This window comes from Pteronotus mesoamericanus, unplaced genomic scaffold (assembly GCF_021234165.1).
Source record: "Pteronotus mesoamericanus isolate MK-2021 breed Mesoamerican mustached bat unplaced genomic scaffold, CSHL_Meso_final contig_84, whole genome shotgun sequence".
Lineage (NCBI taxonomy): Eukaryota > Metazoa > Chordata > Mammalia > Chiroptera > Mormoopidae > Pteronotus > Pteronotus mesoamericanus.
This window is the reverse complement of record NW_026555267.1, coordinates 1,256,754-1,269,152: the sequence shown is the minus strand read 5'-3', so window position 1 is coordinate 1,269,152 and position 12,399 is coordinate 1,256,754. Positions and strand designations below refer to the sequence as shown.

At 59.4% G+C, this 12,399-nt stretch overlaps 1 protein-coding gene across 1 annotated transcript; it reads right to left on the bottom strand.

Moving 5' to 3' along the window:
• Window positions 1-4,136: 4,136 nt before the first annotated feature.
• Window positions 4,137-8,282, bottom strand: NXPH3 (neurexophilin 3). Its single transcript, XM_054585515.1, has 2 exons — window positions 8,117-8,282; window positions 4,137-5,715 (listed from the first exon to the last, which is right to left on the bottom strand). Exons 1-2 carry the CDS (start codon window positions 8,168-8,170, stop codon window positions 5,011-5,013), a joined length of 759 nt encoding a protein of 252 aa, XP_054441490.1. The 5' UTR covers window positions 8,171-8,282; the 3' UTR covers window positions 4,137-5,010.
• Window positions 8,283-12,399: the final 4,117 nt, after the last annotated feature.

Sequence of the window (12,399 nt, the reverse complement as noted above, 5' to 3'; positions counted from 1 at the left end):
ATAAAAGTCTGAAGGTAAGCAGCCTGGGGCTGGTATGATATTTCTGTCCCACAAATTTTTCAGGGAATATTTCCAGTCATTTCTAGGCTATGGTTCTTACTCTCATGGCCTCGGAAGGCAGCGAGAGCTCCAGCAATCACATACATATTCCAGGCAGCAGGATGGAGGATGGAACAAAGAAGGGCCAAACTGTCTTAAGATTTCTGAAAGTTGCCTAATGACCCTTTTGCTACATCACTGCCCATATCTTAGTCACTTGATCACATCTTGGCACAAGGGAGGCAGAGAAATGTATTTATTTCAGGCAGCCATGTGCCCAGTTAAAAACAGAGGATTCCATTACTATGGAGAAAGGGGGAATGGATGTCATAAAGTGATTAGTGATCTCTGTCACATGCGTTAGGGGGCAGAGCCAGGACAGGCACCCAGCCGGGTCTGCTACCTCTAGCCAGGTCCTGTCACCTAGCCACCTCAGGAACAAGGCTGAAATCAACATCAGCCCATCTCCAGAAACAAAGAGGAGGAAGTTACATTTGTTCAACAGCTTATCTAATTCTCCCAACAATGCTCCAAGGGAGATAGATGCTAGTTTTTCACATACGGAGGCTCTGGGAGATTATATCATTTGTCCAAGCCACCTAGGTAATAAATTACAGACCCAGGGTTGGGACCCAGATAGTTCTTCCCACAGCACTTATGTTGCCAGTTCACTGGCAGGCTCTGTGGTTCAGGAAGTGCCAGCTTGTGTCTTGGGACCATCCAGCCAGGTGGCCCTGAGATGAGGAACCAGGCATCTTTCTTTTGGGTTGCGTGTTAGCAGGTCAGGCTTTGAGCTTGGCAGGTCAACAGGAAACAGGACCCTCCCCTGCGGGAGGAAAGCCCGCCCCCAATTGCTGAGTTCCAGGTCTCTTCTGGCATTTGTGCCTTGTTGATGGCAGCAGTTGCCACTCCAGGACTTCGGCATAATCGGCAGGTGCTGCCCCCACCTGACCTTGCCTCTGCCCAGTGAGGCTGGTGGCGCCTCCCCTCGCCTGTCACCCCAGCCTCCAGTTCTCCTGACAGTATGGGAAGACTCAGGGTCTTTGGAAGTAACATTTCTCTCTCCCACTCCCAACCATGACATTGGATCAGTTTCCAACACAGAGCAACTGGCTCATTGTGTCCCCCACACCCCCCTCCACCAGAGGTCCCCAGCGCCCGGGCCAGGACCGGTACTGGTCGGGTTGGTGGCCTGTTAGGAATCGGCAGAGAGAGAAGCTCGCCTGAGCTCCACCTCCTGACCGCCCCTCCCCCACCGCCCCGAGCTCCATCCGCTGTCCCTGCCGCCCACCACCCCGCTCATGGAAAAATCAGTCCCTGGTGCCAAAAAGGTTGGGGACCACGGCCCTACACACATCCACTTGATAATCCAGGCCCCTGGTCAGCCCATGCCCTCTGCTGCTCCCACCCCCTGTACACACCCTCCTCTGAGCTTCCCTGCCCGCCCACCGCCTCCTGTGTCTCTGAGCAATGGGCCTTGCCAAGGGAGCCTGCCACATGCAAGGTCACCAGCGTTCTTGCCAAAGAGGGGGAAGGGGGTGACTCAGTTCCTGCTTGCTCATCCCAGGAAAGGAAGATGAGGGGGGAGGGACCCAGACACCCATTTGCTTTTGCCTTCAGCTTCATCAGGGGAAGACTCAGCCTTGCTGCCAGTGGCCCTAATGGGTATCCCCTCCAATTAGCTTCACAGGCTGCTGGGAAGACTCACCCCATGAGAGATGCAAATGATGAGGCCCAAACAGCGCCGGTGCCAAGTCCGAAGGGTAGAGTTGTTCTCCAGGTGCTCTGATGCTTAAAAAAGAACAAGCTCCCCCTCCCCCCATGTCCACATTGCAGGTCTTACCCTCAGGGAAACTCCAGTCTGTTGCGGAAGGCACAGACCCTGGTTCCCAGTCTGATGGGGAGACACTATGCCATGAACTCAAAGAGCCCCTGGCCTGGTAGGCACGCTCTAGAGACTCCGCTAGGATGGGGGAGACAAGAACCAGCCCGCAGTGAGCACTGGGGGAACGGGACCGTGGGACCAGAGCCTGGTCACTGAAGGGCAGAGGTGGGGAAGGGGGGCATCCATCTCAGTGATGGGGTCCAACTCCCAGGGGGATGCCATAGACATTGCTCACCAAGGCAGCAGAGGTTGGCCTTTGCAGCCAGAGGCAGCTGGCTGGACCCCTTACCCTTGTGAAGATAAATAGGGTGCAGGAATTATGGCGATGTCAAGAATAGTAGGGCCCAGAGGGTGATTCCAAAAGAATTACGATTTCGGAGGATATCTGTCAGCAAGATCCTAGCTGAGAAGAGCAGCCGGGTGATGGGAAAGGCAGAAAAGGAGGGTGAGGCTGCAGAATGTGTGCGCGGGTGAAATGAAGTTATTAAGATGAACCCACCCCCTGCGCAGGCAGAGCTGTGTGCCAGGCAGGCCGGCCCTCCAGCTGTCGGCAGCATCTGGCTCTCCACAGGAGGAGAGGAGCCGGAGGGGGTGGGTCAGAGTGTCCCCGGGTCCTGCTGTTAGTTCAGCCAGGCCCGACAGAGGGGGGCCCCAGGGCCACCACTTGCTACTCCCCGCCCCCCTCTGGTCCTCTGGTCCCCACAGGGCTGTGGGAGGGGCTCCTCCCCGGTGCCTGGTGGTTGGGCATCTGCCCGTGGGACAATGCACCAGATTCTACAACTGCAAGCCCCCTGCGGCAGGGCTTGAGGCCCCGAGCCACTTTGAACACTGAGTCCCCTTTCCCATGGTGCGAAGGGAGAAAGTGGCGTGGAGCAGTCGGGGAGTATCTCAAGTCTGCCCAGGAGAGATGCCCCAGGAAACACGATGCAGGGCAAAGAAGCTGGAATAGGAGTATGAGCTCAAATCACATGCCCTTTCTGAGTCACTTTATGCAAGGTGGCTCCTAAGGCCCCATCCAGCTCTGCTCTGCAGCATGAGGGAGACTGGTCCGTGCTGACCGCTGCTGGGCAGGAAGGACAGGCTGGGGGTGGCGGGGCCATCTTCCCCTCATGCCAGGACTCTCCTAACTGGCTGCATGGCCAAAAGGGGCCCAGGGGACCTGAGTGCTGGCCTCCAGGCCTAGAGTGACCTCTGGAGAGGACACTCTGATCTTGGTAGCGAGGGTCTAGCCTTCCCCTCACTGAGCTCCAAAGGGCCCAGCCAACTCCCACCGGCAGCCGCCCATTCTGAGGTCCTCTTACGGGCTGCGGCAGGGGAATGGCTGCTTTTAAGTCCCCGTCTGTCCCCACTCCACCATGGCCTGTTCTTTCACTATAAGGTCGTCAGACTGAAAAACCAACACCCCTGATTCCCGGAAAGAACCCTTCCCAGGACACCTCCCCCGGAGAAGCAGAGGCAAGTCGCAGCTGGGAGAGAGTGTCAGAGGTGCGTCCTCATCCTGGGCAGCCAGAGCCAGGGAGGGGCTTAGAGGTCATCTGAGCTGTCCTCAAAGTGTGATCCCTGAGCCCGGAGCAGGAGCATCTACCTGGGCCTTGGATAGAAAGGAAAATTCTTATGCCCCACCCAAACCTACTTGGGAAGGGACCCAGAAATCTGTTTTAACCAACCTTCGTGTTGGTACAGAGGCCCATCTGCATTCAAGAACCTCTGGGCTGGGCCAGCTCCTCATTTTATAGAGAAGGAATGGAAAGAGACCCAGAGAGTGGACTTGTCCAAGGCCACAGAGTAAAATACTGATGGACCTGGGACCCCCACTGGGCCCACCCAGGTGGCAATCCAGGGGGGTAACAAGAAACACCCTTCCGTGGCCCCTCCCTCCTACCAGCTCTCCCTCCCTGAGCTGCTTTGGCAGCCGCCGCCACTCACAGCTGTGCGCGCCCGGGAGCCCTGCTGGCTGGACGATGGGGCACCCGGGGGCCCTTTCCCCTGACGAGAATCCAATGCCCTGGGAAAGCTTTATTCCCTGCTCCAAGAACAAGATTCGGCACACAGAAGTTGACAATCAGGTGATTTCACAAGACCTCCCCCACCCCCCACCCCCCCACAGACAGACACCACGGAACAGGTCCAGCACACCCTCCGTGGTCTGGCCCCCCCAACCCCACAGCCAAGAGGGGAGGCAACATCTCCCCCCAGCCCCGATCTGACAGGCAAGACTGACTATTGAAAGGTGGCTCGCTGGACAAGGATGCTCCCAGAGGAGCCAGCAGTGGAGGGGTGGGTTGGAGGAGGGGTGCACAGCGGTACAGGGGGACTTCCAACTATGGCCCTGGTGCTGGGGAACCATGATCACCCCCTGTCTCAGCTGAAGGAAGGATGTCCCATCAGCATGAGGAGGGGTGGGGGAACAACAGCAGGAGAGGACATTTTGGAAAGGGGTGGCCAGGCTGGGGGCAGATGGCAGATGATCTATATGTCACGACATCAAAGACTCCAAAGTCACCACTTCAGTCTCAAGCGGAGCTCAGCCCACAGTCCAGCAAAAGGGGCTCAAGGCTGCCCACTGAGTGGGCTGGAGAGCTCCTCCTTCTCCGCCCCCGGTGCTGGCTCCCAGGAGGCCCACTTCCGCCACCCCTCCCAACCTCCTTGGCGTCCATGCTGATGGAATAGCCCTCTCCTCGTTGCTGTCCTGTCTCAGGATGGCAGGGAGGGAGCCAAGGCTCCCGGCTCCTCTCCATGCTTTATTGAGGCCACGCTGGTCTGCCAGCGCCAGGGGCTTCCTGGACACAGCACCCACCTGTGGCTCAGTGGGGACACCCTGTGAGGCTACATGGAGAACCCACTCCTCCTCCAGTGCACCTGTGCCCTCGTCGCTCCACAACCTCAGGATGGGGCCAGCACTTGAGACCCCTTCCCCGCCACGTGAGACTTGGCCCTGGCCCAGCGTGGCGCCTCCTTCCCTCCATCCCATTCCCTGCCTGAGGCCCCTCCCCTTCCCTGCCCAGTGTCCAGACAGATGGCCTCCTGCGTGGGCAGGTCTGTCCTTCCAGGCCCGGCCCGGCCTGGCCTCTGTGGCCTGCTCAGGGTCAGCCGGAGGGGTAGTAAGGAGTATCGCTGTGGTAGTTGTAATCTGGGCACACCTTCTGGACCAGCCTGTAGTCCGTGCTGTAGAAGGCGATGTAGACGCAGACGACTTTGAAGGGCTGGGAGCAGCTCCAGGTGGCTGAACTCTGAGCGTGGTCTCGGGAGCAGGTCTTGGCTGGGTCGTGGGTGCAGAGGGAGGTCCGGCGACCCCGTTCCACCTTCTCCCACTCCATTCGGCAGTTGAAGATTTTGGAGGCCTTGGCTTCAATGAAGATCTGTTGCTCCTGGTGGAACTCTACGGCTTTACTAGGGGGCACGAGGCTGATGGAGATGTTGCCCTGGCCAGTGGCGTTGTGTCGGAAGTGGACGCTGAAGGTCCCGTTCCCGTGGTCCACAATCTTCCCCGTGACAAGCAGGTTCAGGGTGACCGTCTTGATGTTGGAGTAGAAGTCGCCCCAGCCGAAGATCTTCTTCACCTTGGCGGAAGGCGAGGGGCTATGGTTCGGGCGGTTGGGGGGCTGCCCAAGGAACCCCCAGGCCTCTCCAGGTGGAGCCAGCAGACCTAGGAGAGTGGAGTTGGCCAGGGGGCGGGACTTAGGTGAGATGTGGCCCCGCTTCCGAGGCATCCGGGGCTGGGGCTGGCTTTCGTGGTCATCATGCTCAGGGTCCTCTGAGCCAGGATGCCCATCCTCCTGGCCACAGATGACCTGTGGAGGGAGTTGGGATAAGTGTGAGAGCCCTGTCCCCAGAGGACCCAGGAGTTCTAGTCAATTGCTTCCCACTGCCAGCGTCGTCTTTCTCTCCACTGACTTGGGGCTGAAGGGCCCTGCACGCTGCCCGTTTGTGCTGGGGGGCTGGGTGCATGCTGCGGCTGCTGCCATGCTCCCAGCTCATGTTCTGACACTCAGGCTGCCCCCCTCCACCTCTTCTCCCCACTGCCTTGCCTCCGGCCACTATTCAAAGTCTAAAAGGAGGGATGAGAATTCTCTCCAGTGGACCATGCCTCCAGCGGTCCGTGGCCCCCGCCCCCGGGGAGTGCCCAACCTCAGGGAGGAAGCCCAACTCCTGATCTTGGAAGAGCCGCTCTCTGATGGCAGAAGCCTATCCCGGCGCTGACAGAGCCCCCAGACACTGGAGAGGCAGAGTCCCTGCCTCGGTGGAATCCCAGGCTGGTGGGGGAGCCGCAGTCTCTGCCCTCTAAGAGCCCCAGGTCAGGGAGGCAAGCTCTGTCCCAAAGCTAGAAGAGGCCCCGGTTTGACAGAAGTACAGCCCCTGCCTTTTGGGACTTTCTAGTCTGCTGGCTGAGGCACCACCCCACCCTAGGACAGTTCCTACTCTCAGAGGCAACGACAACCAACAGGCAATGGAATCAGAAAACAGAGCCCAGAGACATTCTCTCTCAAGTATAAGTGCAAGAGGACTTGCGGGGCTGGGGGAATCTGGAGTGAATTCCACACTGAGGATGGCCAAGAGAGGGGAAAGCCGAACACTCCCACGGGGACCACTGATGGTGACATGCCAGGACATTACTTGCACTCTGAGGTAGGAGTTCTTATTCCCATTTCACAGATGAGGGCCCCGGCATTCAGAGGTTACATCACTGCAAGGCTAAGTCACCTAGGATTGGCCCTCCCGCTCCTCCGCACACGCCCAGGCTCACAGACCAGATGTGTCCTCTGGAGGGGCTTTATCCAAGCCCCATCCCCAACCCGAATCGCCTGTAAAACCACCAGAGCTCTGCCGGACCACTCTGGCAACAGGCGCCTCCGGGGGAGGCTTCCTGGAAGAGCTGCGGCGAGGGCCAGCAGGACAGCCTGACCGAGCGCAAACACGGGACGGCTCTGGAGGGCATCCAGGAGCAGACAAGGTTTCCTGAGGGCAGTCGCCTGGCGCGTCTGCTCAGCCTTTGACGAGAGCGCTTACCCTCTGCGGCTGTGTTACCAGCACCAGGGGCACCTGTTCACAGCTGGGTGGCATCTGGATTTGCTGTTGTCCCTGGGATGAGGATGGGGGGGTGCCCGAGGGCTGGATAACGGAGGGCTCCAAAGGGGTGTGGGGTCTACGCGCTCCCTGTTCTGACCCTGGCCGTGCCTGAGGATGTGAGCAGTGGCCCTGCCTGCCAGGCCCCAGGGACGGGGTAGGGCAGCAGGAGGGCAGGCTCCTGGGGGCTAAAGGCTACGGATGGGTGTGCACTTGGCCCCCGGGGGCCACAGGTGAATGGACGGAGGATGGGGAGAAGGGCCGCAGGTGGGATGTGAGAAGGGAACGGTTCCTCCACGCAATAAGTGGCAAAGGGGAGACGGCCAAGGGGAGATGGCCAAGGGGATTATTGTTGTGAGGAAAGGGGCAGATCCAGATGTGGAGCTGAGGCTCCCCCAAGACAGGATGGGGGGTGGGGCGCTGGGTCGCAAAGGAGTTGAGACCTGGGCTGGGGCCTAGGGTGGTGTTCCCCGGCGTCCTGGGCCCCCGGGCAGCCGCAGGCAACAGCAAGAGGAGCGGGATCTGGGTGCCCAGCTCAGCTGCCGCGAGAGCCCGGGGCGGGAGCCGCCTGCCCAGGTCCTGTGGGGCTCGGGCTGCGCGCAGCCGGGAGAGGAGAGGAAAACAACAGGCGGGGAGGGCGGGAGCGGGAGGGAGCGGGAGCGAGGGACGCAGGGGCTGACCCCGCCTGGACCGGCTCGGCGCGCTAGGGGACCCGCAGCCCGGGGCCCTGTGGGTCCCCGAGATCAGGATAAAGCCCAAGCCCCCTGACTTGACGAGTCACCAGCTCCACAGCCCACCCCTTGGCCCCCTCCACGCGGCCCGGGCTCCTGGAAAGGGTCGGGTAACCCTTGGCGACCTAGCTGCCAGCCTTTTCCCTCGTGCCGGTCGCACCTCCCGCCACCAGCGGCCGAATGGGTGGGCCAGCCAAGCACCCGCTCTCCGCCCCCATTAACCCTTTCTGCACCTTCTTCGGTCTCAGACCCGCCCTCTCCCCCAGCCTCCAGGCGTTCCCTCCATCCCAGAGATCCGGGGGGGAAGGGAGAAAGTTTCCGGGCTCGGAAGCTTCCCGCGCTCTCCCCCAGTCCTCCGAGCCCCTGCCCTCCGCGCAGCTCCCCGCGGACGGCTTACCAGATAGAGGCTGCCCTGCACTAGGAACACGAAGCAGCAGCGAGTCAGTTGCATCCTCTTCCTTTGCTCTCTGGCCCCTTTCTATCTTTTCCTCTCGGGGTCCCAGGCCCCTGCCTCACGCCTGCTCTTTTCAGGAGCGCCGTCCCATGCTCCGGTCGCTGGCGACTCGCGGCCCTTGCTTCTGCCAGTCGCCTCGGACCGACCCCGCCCCCTTCGGTCCAGCTGTGCAGCCGCCGCCCCCTTTCCCTGGGCCAGATGCGCGCCCCGCGGCCCCCTCTCGAGGTCCCAGATGTGCGCCCGGAGCGCCTCCAGGGGCCCCAGCTGCAAGGTGGCTCTGCCGCTCCAGATCTGCGCTCGGCGCCCCCCTCGGTTCCAGCGGCGCCGCTCTCGCCCAGATGTGCTGGGGACCCGCGCGCGCGCCCGTCCCTAGTGCTAATTTCCCTGACCAGACGGCCCCTCCCGCCCCGTCGTGGCGCGCCCCCTGGCGGACGCCCCTGGCGGCGCCGAACCCGGCCGCCGCTCCCGGCGCAGCACCCGCCAGACTGGAGCGCTCCTGGCGCCCAGGCGGCTCCTGCCTCCTCGTCCCTCCTACAGGCGGCGGCGGCGGCGGCGGCGGCGGCGGCGGCGGCGGCGGCGGCAGGTACGGTGAGCCCAGCCGGTACCTCCATAGTTAACTCCTCCCCTGCCGGCCCGCAGCTCGGGGACCCAGGACAAAGGAGGCTGGTCGGGGCGGGGAGGAGGGGGTGGTGGCAGGGAGAGGGTAGTAGCGTGGGGTTAGGTACCCTACCTTCCCCACCCCTCTGGCAGGGCGGTAGGCATCTGCTGCCCTACCCTCAACCCCAGGAGACCTGGAATTTGGAAAGACCGTATTTTCTAAACCCATTCCAACAAAAACAAAACAACGAAACAAAAACAAAACCCATTCCAACAAAATACAAAACAAAAAAAGTCTTCCTTATTGCAACTTCTCCCCTCAGTCAAAAGTCCACTTTGTATCTGTAAGACTTGCTTCTGTGCTGAGGGAAGTTCTTCTGGGTGTCTAGCCTGTACTCCTTTTGTTATGATGTCAGTTCCTTTCCTCTTCTACTTTAGTCAGGGGGGCTGGAATAACTGTTCTCACCCCCTAACACACACACACACACACACACACACACACACTCACACACACACACTTCAGTGCAATCACTGTGACAGGAAACTTTTGGCTAAAGCTCTGGGCTGAAAAGGCTGCTAGGGGTCAGGCTAGATTCTGGGGCTGGGGTCCAGAGTAAACCTCCTGAGAAGCTGGATAGTGAAGTGGGCAAGGCCTCTGTGGTGGCTGCTCCTTTGTCACTAGGCTGGGACATGCGCTTTCTATTCCACTGGGGCCCCTGGTTGCCTCTGGTCTCTGCAAATTTCCAGGGCAACGAGGAAAAACAAGACCCTGATATGAGATTCCCAAAGGCAGGACCCTCCTCCCACTAATCTCCACACTTCCTTCCTGGAATTTAGGGGCCCTTTAATCCTTAGAAAAAGGCAAAGGTCAGGTCCTAGAACCCTTTGAAGGCTGTGAGGGTGAGGAAGTACCCCAGCATTTGGAATGGCCCCAGCCTGGGCTGGGCCCAGGACTGGACCCACAGGGCCCAGTGGGTGGGCACTCTGCTCTGTGGCCCTCGAGTCTCCGCTTGGTCTCTGGCTGCAGCCCTCAGCAGGCACCCAGCCTCCTCCCCCACCATCTGCCAGGCGGGTGCGCTAAGAATGCAGATGAATCTTAATACCAGCCTGGGCCAAGTGCAATGAGGGAGACAGCTTCTGCAGAACCCAGACAGCGTCACAGAGCCCCCTGCCTTCCCCAGGCACCCTGGGCGGCACCAGGTACAGCAGCCCTTCCCTAGTGGTGGTGGCGAGGTGTGAATGTCTAGCCGGAGACCCCAAACACCAGGGGAGGAAGAAACAGATAAATCCTTGTTTGGCCTTGGGGCCTCCTGTCCGGCTGGGAGGGAGAAGCTGTCCGCCTGAGCGTGGGCAGCTGGTTCCGGTGCTCAGCTAGGCAGAGGCAAAGCTGGGCCCACTCCTTGTACATCTGCAGGAGGCCCTGTCCTCAGGAGAGCAGTGTGGCCCAGCAGAAAAAGTACAGCTTTGCAAGCCAGACAGCTCTGGATTCCACCCCAGGCCCCGCTGTGTGACCTTGGGCAGGTTGCTTTGGTTCTCTGATGCCAGTTTCCTGATCTGTTGCAAGAACTAAATGAGACAAAATGTACAAACAAAGCGCAGGCACAATGGCTGGCGTGCAGTCGTGGGAGTGCAATAAAGGGAAGTTCTCGCCTTTCCACTTCCCACACATTTGCTCTGCCTGCGCCTCCTGCCAGGCTCACCCTCACTGCCCCCTTGGCCACTCCTGGCTCTCGCTTCCTTCAAGTTTCCCCTCCGCATTCATCCATCAACCAGTAATCAAGCCTGTCCTCAGTGTCAGGCACCAGGCCAGGGGCTGGGATACAGAGATGAATGGGACACCGTCCCTGCCCTCAAGGATCTCACTGGCTAGTGCTGAACCAAGACATGGAAATCAATGATTATAACTCAGTGTGGTGAATGGAATAATAGATTCCTGTACCAGGCATTATGGATGCACCAAGGATGGTGGAGACAGGGGCAGGGCAGGTCAGAAACGGCTTCCCGGAGGAGGTGATGCCAAAGTTATGAGGAGGAATGAGCCGGGCCAGGGCTATTCCTGGCAGGAGGCACTGACTAATCAAAGGTCTAGAGGCTAGAAGGGGACGCAGTTTGCTGTTACTGGAGCGCAGAGGGGAGAAGAGGAAGCTGGGGCAGAAGGCTGGGCCCGGCTGATGAAGGGCCTCCTGTGTCAGGTCAAGGGATTAGGGCTTTTGTTTATGAGGATCTAGTGAAGGATTTTAATAAGGAGGATGGTGATTATAGATTTGCATTTTAGGAAGCTTTTGGAGAGTTCACTGGAAAGATGAGAGACTAGAAGGAGAGAACCAGTCAGGAGATAAATGCAATGGTCTGACGTGAGGTGGTGAGGAGGAGGGGAGGAGAGGCTGAAACACCTTTAGAAAGTAAAATCATCAGGATCTGGCGGTTACTGAGGCGAGAGAGGAGGGGAGAAAGGGAGTCAGGCATGATACTCAAGTTTCTGGCTTGGGCAACAGGCAGGATGCTTGCTGAGATGGGCGCCGCAGGAGAGGGAAGGAAGGTGCGCTTTGGGGAGAGCGGGTGGTAGGGTCAGCTTTGGTCATGTCAAGGTTGGGTGCTGTTGGCCATGCCAGGGCAGAAGGAAGTCGAGCCTTGGGTGTTAGGGTGGTCGGTGATGCGCGCTGTGAAAGAATTCACAAAGAGAAGCGAGCACAGAGAGTAACGTTTTTATTCACTGTCCAAGAAAGGAGAGGGCATGGCGTGGAGAGATGGGGGCTTTGAGCTTTTACTGGGTTCTAATTGGATTACAAGAGGGTGGGGGGTTGCCGCTGGGTGGCCCCTGGGCCATCGGGGCTGCTGTAACGTGAGGCTGCAGTTCGTTTCAATGTTACCGTACCTGTGGCCATAGGGAGCGGTTAGCTCTGTTCTTGCTTTCTGGTCATTTTCAGTCCTGGGGACCTAAGCTCAGAAGGGTAAAAAGGCAGCATGTTTAGCAAGGTCACAGGCCTGCTCAGCAGATGGTGCCACAATAGCAAATGGCGCTGACTTGATCCTTTCATGGGGTGCTGAGGGTGTGGATACACAACAGGAGCAAGGGGCTGGATCGCGGAGTGCCGAGCACTCTGGCATTTAGGGGTGAGCAGAAGAAGGACAGCTCCCAAAGGCCCTTGGGCAGGAACGGGCAGCCAGGGGCAAGGGGAGCAGGTGGTGGAAGGGGCTGTCCGACTCAAGTGTCCTCAGTAGAGTCGGGTTTACTGTACACACAGATTCTAGGGTCCCACCCCAGGGAAACTTAATTGGTAGTTGGTGGTCCATTAGCATGTATTTTTATAATCCCCTGCGCTGCCCCTCACGATGCCGATGGAGGTGACCTCCGGACTTCACTCTGACAAACTCCGGTGTGGGGGGAGCATCCAGAAAGAGAGAACGAGAAGCAGCTCAAAAGAGCGGCGTGGCCTGGAAAGGTGGAAAGAGAACAGAGAACACCGAGTTTGGCTGAGATTCCCCCGGCAGCTGTACCCACCCTCAGTCCCTCCAGTTGCTCGCAGGGTGGGAAAACAGTGCACAGCTGTGCTGGGGGTAGCCCCCGGCACGCCTGCCATTCAGGCCCACCTCTCAGTGTCCGCCAGCCCCCCCCACCCCCACCCCCC

What these genes read in the sequence shown, in the direction of transcription:
- NXPH3 (XM_054585515.1), bottom strand. Translation starts at nt 8,170, where the DNA reads ATGCAACTGACTCGCTGCTGCTTCGTGTTCCTAGTGCAGGGCAGCCTC. An exon ending in TGCAGGGCAGCCTCTATCTG is followed by an intron (nt 5,716 to 8,116) that starts GTAAGCCGTCCG and finishes CTCCCTCCACAG; the next exon opens with GTCATCTGTGGCCAGGAGGA.